The sequence below is a fragment of the Mastacembelus armatus genome, chromosome 16 (assembly GCF_900324485.2).
Source record: "Mastacembelus armatus chromosome 16, fMasArm1.2, whole genome shotgun sequence".
Taxonomy (NCBI): Eukaryota; Metazoa; Chordata; class Actinopteri; order Synbranchiformes; family Mastacembelidae; genus Mastacembelus; species Mastacembelus armatus.
In genome coordinates this window covers 21,445,670-21,453,371 of record NC_046648.1, presented here as the reverse complement: position 1 = coordinate 21,453,371, position 7,702 = coordinate 21,445,670, and the positions used below count along the sequence as shown (strand labels likewise).

At 42.7% G+C, this 7,702-nt stretch overlaps 2 protein-coding genes across 2 annotated transcripts in view; one reads left to right on the top strand and one right to left on the bottom strand.

Moving 5' to 3' along the window:
• Positions 1 to 1,321: 1,321 nt before the first annotated feature.
• Positions 1,322 to 3,904, bottom strand: LOC113136708 (E3 ubiquitin-protein ligase TRIM38-like). Its single transcript, XM_026317736.2, has 2 exons — positions 3,679 to 3,904; positions 1,322 to 2,422 (listed from the first exon to the last, which is right to left on the bottom strand). The coding sequence occupies exons 1-2, from the start codon at positions 3,759 to 3,761 to the stop codon at positions 2,065 to 2,067; spliced, it is 441 nt and encodes a 146-aa protein (XP_026173521.1). The 5' UTR covers positions 3,762 to 3,904; the 3' UTR covers positions 1,322 to 2,064.
• A 2,451-nt stretch (positions 3,905 to 6,355) lies between these two features.
• The window catches only part of sv2a (synaptic vesicle glycoprotein 2A), a 32,365-nt gene continuing 31,018 nt past the window's right edge, over positions 6,356 to 7,702 (top strand). Inside the window, exon 1 of the mRNA XM_026317142.1 lies at positions 6,356 to 6,490. The gene's annotated coding sequence lies outside the window, so the exon portion shown is untranslated. The remainder of the gene's footprint in view (positions 6,491 to 7,702) is intronic.

Here is a 7,702-nt window from a genome sequence, read left to right as displayed (position 1 = left end):
GGCCCTTGGACAGGGTTTATGGCAGAGACGAAACAAGCTGCATGTCTTCAAATGAAAATTTTACAAGTTGTTAACATTATCATTATGTCATGAAAAAGAATACATTGATTTCCCTGTTTTCAGTAGAATATTGTTCAGAAAATTATCATTTTTGGAAACTGTCATTTTCGAACTCCAGGCGCTGTGACTTTAATGTGGAATTTGGGGCATGAGAGCTATTTTGGTACTGCTCTCATATCTCTCTACTTGCATGCATGCTTAGCAGCATTGAGAGGCCTATATTCAGTACATAGTGTTAGGCTTTCTGTGTCTGGATGTGGCCTCACTTACCTATTATTATTATTATTATTATTATTATTATTATTGCATATATTATTTAGTTCCTGCACCACTGCAATAATTTCAGGACGTCAGTAATATCGTCTTATCCAAGTATTTCTTTCAAGTATTTTTTTTCTACTGTTATTGGTTAATTTTTCAAGTGGGATTTCAGGCTAAATCTAGTATTATTTTGAAATGGTCTTAATCATTTTCTGTGGAATCGAAAACAAAACATCCCTGCCTTGTTTCATTGCTGTACCTTTAACAGGTACTTCTGTTGGAAGTAAATGGAAGCTTCCTCCTGTGTTTACTTTTCATCTTATCCCTTCTTTCCTGCCTGGTGATGTATTATTGCGCAGCCAGCATTAGGTCAAGGACCTGAAAGTGTCTCACTGTTTAAAGCACAAAGCGCAGTATCTGGTCATGCACCTTTAAATCCAAACAGGTTGTCATTCACATGATGTGGGTGTTGAGTAGGTGCACTGGCGTCATTTCCACGGATGAATGAATTTGCACCTGTATGTTTTTGAAAAAACATATTTTATATATTTTCCAAGGGAAGGATAAAACTTGTTAGATCAGAGACTGATGCCGACTTTCTTCCATGTCAAGAGGTACCTCACTTGAGAGCACTATGAATTATTAAATTGTTGTAAATATTAATCGTGTCAATATCAAGGCACGTTGATATCAGCTACAATTTCAGATCTTTCCAGGTGTGATGCCAATACATTTGTTTATCTTCCATGGACAAAAAGACAGGTCCTCATTATCCTGCTGGCATAGACGGTCTAACCTGATCTTCTGCTGGACCCGTTAGTTCATATCATTGTAATGTAATTTAATGTTTTTGGTACGAAAATCACTTAAATTTGCCAGATGTACATATATTTTTTTTTTTTGTATCAGCGTGTTTTGATCCTGATAAAGTGCTATCAGTTTATAAACTCAATTGTGTTCAAAATTTGAATCTGTTCCACAAAAATAAAATAATCCATTCTCATACACAGCTTGCAAACTTTATTTTTTTAACAAAATAAATATCTACATTAGGATCTGCAACACTTAAAAAGTAGCATGGCACTGTACAATAGAATTAAAATTTAAAATCCAAGCATCTTTCATGATATGTACAGTCAGAATAAAACAATATGAAAGTCATGTGCAAAATGCTCAATACTTTCACAAGAAGTGTACAAAGTAAGAACTTGTCTGACATGAAACGTTAAATATATAAAATATTTACTGCACAGTTACCTTCACATAAAGCTCTGGTTTGGTCTGTAGTTAAAAACACTGACTTCAGTAAAATCAAGCTCAGTGTTTCAACTGATCAGTTTATTTATACAGAACTAGGTAGAAAACCTGCATGCTATTAAAAAATACCAATGAGGTGTTTTTCTTGATCATTATATTGTTTCACTACACTTTGGGATAAAATGGACCGACGTTAGAGACCCCTCTTCCACATTTGCTATCATGATGTGCAATGTTTGCGGCAGTCTACTGAGATGCATTTGGCACTTTAAACCTACAGATGTTAGTGTCATGCAGTCCCATGTTTCACCTGATTACCACAAACAACAGAGCAAGAGAAACAGATTAAGGACGATGACTATAATCCACAGTCACCATGTAGCTGTCATGGCAGTGCATTAAAAACCAACCAGGTCACAGACATTGAAAGAATAAAGTCCAACATTAGAGGACAGACTCAACATCCCTCGTTTCACAGTTTGGAGTTTATCCCCACCGACTCCCATGCTCCTTCTCCGTACACAGTTCCTGCTGCTGCAGGATGCTGTAGGACCCATAGATGTACCCGGAGGAGGAGGATGGGCCCAGACCTCCCAGCTGGCGGATGGACTTGCACATGGGGCAGGGGTAGTCGGACAGGCCCTCGATGTCCTCGAAGGCCAGGTTGACGATCTGGTCGCAGCAGGGGTTGCAGTAGAGGTGGCCACAGGAGAGGCGCTTCAGCCGGGCCTCGTAGGAAATGCAGCACTGACAGTGTGGCAGGTCGGGGCCCAGCGACAGAGAGCCGGTCAGGGAGCTGCTCTCCAGGCTGCCGGTCTGGCTGGAGCTCAGCTTGGTGGGAGACCTGAGAAAGAGGAGAACAGTCAGGATGTGAAGAACCACACACTGTAGAGCTGAAATGATTCATTGATTAACTGACAGAAAAGTAATGTCGACTGTTTTGATAATCAGTGAATCATATCAGGCGTTTCTTTGTTTTATAGCACTGAAAACTCAATATTTAAAATCTTAAACTGTTGGTCAGACAACATAACCAAATCCCAGATGTCACTCTGGGCTCTGAGATCATCATAGATTTGTGATTGTTATTTTTTTCAATAACAAGTGGCAGCTTTTACAAACTGTACTGATGGAATCAAATGCACTGAACTTAATAGTTGTGTGTTTTTGACTTTAGAGATTTGCTTTTGTCAGGGACTGTCAAGTAAAACATTTAGGATCTGACCTTCATACTGGAGTGTAACAGAGATAATTAGAGCAAAACTGACCAAAGAAAAATCCACATTCATCTTCTATCAGCATGAAATCTACAGCAAGCATGTCAAAGAGAGTTGCAGCTAATGTTTATTTTTAGTAGTGATAATTGCTTGGTTAATCAAATAGATACCACCAATAGATAAATGGATTAATGGTTTCAGCTCAAACCAAACCTTAAAAAAAAAAAAAAAAACTTGAGACAAATTGGAGCAAGCTGTGATCAGGCTTTTGTTGTGCACAGATCGTAAATAACTGGTCAAACAAGACCTGAAATGACACAGTGATTGCTCAACAGTCTAAACTATGGAGGTGTGTCTGCTGAGATTTGTCTGTCTTTAATTTGTTCGACTTGAGTTAACACTGCAGTGGATACCTGTGACCCTGGCAGCTCCACACTAGATAAATGTGAACGCTGACAGATGGGAGCTTCCTCTGAGGCATTTTAATGAGCAGCAAAATCGTTTATGTGAATATTCCTGGGCCGGAGGAGAGACACGATTTATGGCTTTATAGGATGTCACAGTTTTTCTAAGTAGTGCAACGTAAACTGACCTTCACTGAGGAAAAAATGAGAGCAAATAATAATAAGTCAGTGTTATAACAACGACAGTCTAAAAATCTCTCCCTGTCTTGGTTTGCTGACATGTAATCGTGTCACAGCCCGAGCTCACAGAGAAAAACATGAAATTCAGGATTACACAGTGAAAGACTACCAGAGATGGATTTGAAAATGTCGGAGCAGATATGACAGAACACACAGGCCTATTGGAGGAATATCAGTGGAAGATGCCAGGAACATCTGGACATTTCCGATGAAATGCAGGTTGATCAGCGAGCACTCACTTTGACGACGATGAATCTTTGAAGCAGTCGAAGCTGAGCGCAGCTAGGATCCTCCACAGCAGGTCCATGCCGGTTCCTCTCATGGTAGAGTCCAGACTTCAGAGACCTGCTTTGTGGCGAGCGTCATATTTTGGAAAACACGACCGAGCCGAGCAGTGTGTTGTGTTTCAATTCCGGACAAAACAACTCCAGAAAACGCACCGCCCACCTCCCACGTTTTTTTCACATATGAGAATGAAAATGATGCGCCATGATCGTCATCGCCATCACCACCCGCGGGCATGTGAAGGGAGGTAAACAAAGCTTTCACGTCGAGTCTCTGCCTGCGCGTCTTTGAATCGTTTTCTCCGCACTGCTCCTGCTGCTGCGCGGCGCAGCGTGGACGCACAGAGGCGCAGCTGAGGTGTTTGATTTGCATCAATCAGACACGCACACGCCTGACAGGACTTCACCAATGAGCTCAAAGTGGAGCAAAGACCTGAAATAGCCTCACAATACGAGGCCCCATTAAGGGTTAATGTCTTTATTGTTCCAGCAGCGCCACCGAAAAGTGACAATAATCTAACATGGAGCTTGGATCTTCTAACATTAATTCTCAGCTTATACACGTCAGTCTGATCTGTTTCTGTTTTAAATCTATTCTACTTCTCGCTTCATTTTGCAGCCTGTTGTTAAAAAGGTGACGTGGAGATGAATTCGGTCTCTCCCTCAGGTGCTGCTCCAAACCTGAAAGCTCTGTGTGCTTTACATTTTGATAATAAAGTATTAATATTGGTCTTAATAATTGATTGATTGATTGATTGATTGATGTGAAAACTGCAGGACCACTAGAGAGCAGCAGCAGTTCTTCTAGTTGGACTGGACATGTGACCTCTGTTATACCTGAAAACACCACCAGGTGGAGACATTTACCCTAAAAAGTAAAAACATATGTCTTGTTTTTTATTCATTATTTTCTCCCTTAATCACAAACTCAGGTTGTACTGATATTAAATGCTCCATGAAGCCTAATGAAACATATTGTACATGGAGTAATAATGGAGACGTCAATGATATGGACAGTCTCAGGTGAGCTGCTCAGTGTAACAGTGTGTTTGCACCTGGTTAAAGAGGCTCTGACTATTTTACTGTGGACAGAAGATCTGATCGTGTTTAGAAATCACATTAACATGAGAAAACAACTAGAGTGAACATCTGCAGACAGACGCAGGCTGTATTTTGTGTCTGCAGGTGTGTTGAGATGCTGATCGTGTGCGTCAGGGCTTCAGCCAGGCCATCTGCTCTGTCAGCTTACCAGCAGGTTCGTCTGCAGGGCCGAGGACGGTTGGTGTGTTGGTTGTCTTCTCGCTTCTCTCTTCACCTCTTTGCTCTCAGTCTCTTCCCAGTGTGTAGTAAATGTCCCGTGATTATTCGTGCCAACAAAGACTAACATGGAAATCACAGTGTTGTCTTCTGTGGTCCCATGAATTCTTGACTGTTTGAAAACACAGCTTACATTTAGGCCTGTTTATCACAGATGAGCAAATTAGACTCACTACCAATAATGTGTCACTTTGTCGCTCTGCTGTTGACACTGATTCACTGTCAGACTGAGCAGGGTGGAGGGTGGAGGTGCCTGCAGAGAGCAGGCCGTGCAGCCAGCTGATTGGTACATGACCCACACAGACAGTAACAGCTGGAAGCCTGAAGTGAGACAGGTCTGATCTGATTGCTCCTGCTGACCAAAAGACAGAAACGCTGAAGGCACAGGGGGTGGAGGTCACCAATGAGGTCATATTTAGACCAATAATGAGTTTAAATATTGTTTTATTAAAATCTCAGTTTGCTTTCTCTTTATTTTCTCTTTATATGTCAGTAACTATGTTTCCATGTTGCTTTTACAGCTTGTTAAATGTTTTGATTTAATATTTGTAGCAATTTTAAGTCACACTGAATAAACCACACCTAACAAACACATACATGTGTGACTAACTGCACTAGTTTAGGTTCCTGTTCTCTGGGAGGAAGAGGAAGACAAAGACACGTTGACATGTCACAGGTGCAGTTAATCATGGCAACTCAAAATGTCTGCAGGAGCCCAAAGAGGCGAATTAACTCTGTGTTTCACTAAGTCATGGATGTACCAGCAGCAGTTTGGGTCATTTTAATAGAACTTAATGGAAACATTTTGATTTACTTTGCTTTAGAGTTTTAAATGTGCCAGCCGTGAAATGTCATTCCCAGAAACTCAGAGACCAACACGAAGCAAACTACAGTTTCTGGCTGCAGTGATATTTGTAGCACATCATGTAAAACGAACAGAATGGGATGGAGGTTTTCCACCAGGGGCACCATTGTCTTTTTTTCTTTGTAACATGGCCAATTACGGGCACGAGTCCAGGCACGTGAGAGGCTCGTCTCGCACAGCTCCTTGCACGAGCCATTTGGTGCATATGGAGTAAACGACCATTCTGTGCGCGTCTTGGTTGTGCGCTTCTCATACACGGTGTGTGCTTTTAATCTTTACGCCCAACAATGTTTGAGTCATTCAGGGGGAAACTAATCACCTTCACCGGTGCAGGTGCCGCGCACACCAGCCCCCAACCCCACCCCACCCTCTTGGGATGGGGGTGGAGGAGGAGCAGGGGGGCGGTGTCTCCATCCAGGAAGGATGCTGTGTAGTAGGTGAAGGGGTCGAAGGGGGAGGAGGGTGCAGCTCTCTCCTTCTACGTCAGTGTACATCACAGAAACGTTTTGTTTCAAGGACCGGGGTGACTCCCTGCACAGACAGAGGCGAATCCCGGTCACTCTGAACGCGCTCCCCGACCACGAGGTAAGAAATGAATAATCCGCTGTAAATGCGCAGTTTTATCTTAACGTCAGGTTCAGTGCGCCAATTTCCTCGTGTGCGGTCGATAGTGATCTTTCCGTGTGTTTATGACACAACTCGACATTAATTCACCGCTAAAAACGAGTTAGAGCCCTGTGGTGCGCAGCGCAGTGACCCCTAAACCTGCACCCGAAGGGGCATAAGGCAAATGGGTGGATGGGAAAATATTCTCTATGAATCTTAACAGAGGATCTTCTGACTGCGGATTTTGGCGACGTGCGCTCTCCTGTCTTGTTCTTGGAGGGTCTTGTGCGTTAGGAACGATCACTATCATCAGTGCGGACTGACTGGTGAGGAGGAAAAGGCTTTGGGCTTGTGCTTTATGCCAATGAACAGCAAATATAATATTGTCCACACGGTTTTGTTTATGTGCCGTTGGTTTTGGCACCGATGTCCTTGATTCTGTTCGTCGCCTGTTCCGCCTTTTCTCTCTGTGCCTACACGGTCATACATCTGTAGGTGTCTTAACTGCACTTTTTCACGGATTACGAAACTTTTTTTCAGTTTATGTGCTGTTACGTTTGATTTATACAAAATCAAATCCAGCGTAAAAGTGCCAGCGTAGCTCGGGTGTCCTGTCCTGCGTCGTGCGCTAGAATGACCTTGTAGAAACCCACCGGGGAGAATGAGACGGGGAAAGATGATGAGGGTTTTTTCTGTGTTGCTTTGCGGTGGTTTGTGTCAGTGACGCTGAAACGACGTTGTTTTAAAGCGGTTCTGTCGTTTTGACTGTGTTGAACTCTGGCTCGGCTGAGGGAAAAGGTCGCTTGGATTTTGGTAAACGCGTCTGTTTTGTATTTGGTGGTTATGCGTTTTACAACTTTGCATGTCTGATGTCTTGTCCCTGTGGCAGCCATCATTGCTGCTCAGTCAGTTTCTGAGCTATTTATGCATCCAACCCACATGAGCGGTGCAGCAGCTCCTGCAGGATCCTGATGGTCTTTTTGTGTGATTTACAGTTTGTGATTGTAGAAGTCATAACCAGAGACACTCCCAGTCTCGTAATTAGCCTGTATCAGTACCAATAACATGTTTACCTCTCAGGATGCCAACAATCAAAGTCATACTGACAGTTTTGTTTTGATTTTTGCTTTAAAGCAGCAGTTCTTAGTAGAGTTTGAATAGACCTCTGATGCACAGATCACTCATCCATCC

Excerpts from the sequence above, each read along its gene's own strand:
- LOC113136708 (XM_026317736.2), bottom strand. The coding sequence starts at position 3,761 with ATGAGAGGAACCGGCATGGACCTGCTGTGGAGGATCCTAGCTGCGCTC. Across the intron at positions 2,423-3,678 it reads AAAGATTCATCGTCGTCAAA|GTCTCCCACCAAGCTGAGCT; the intron begins GTGAGTGCTCGC and ends CCTCTTTCTCAG.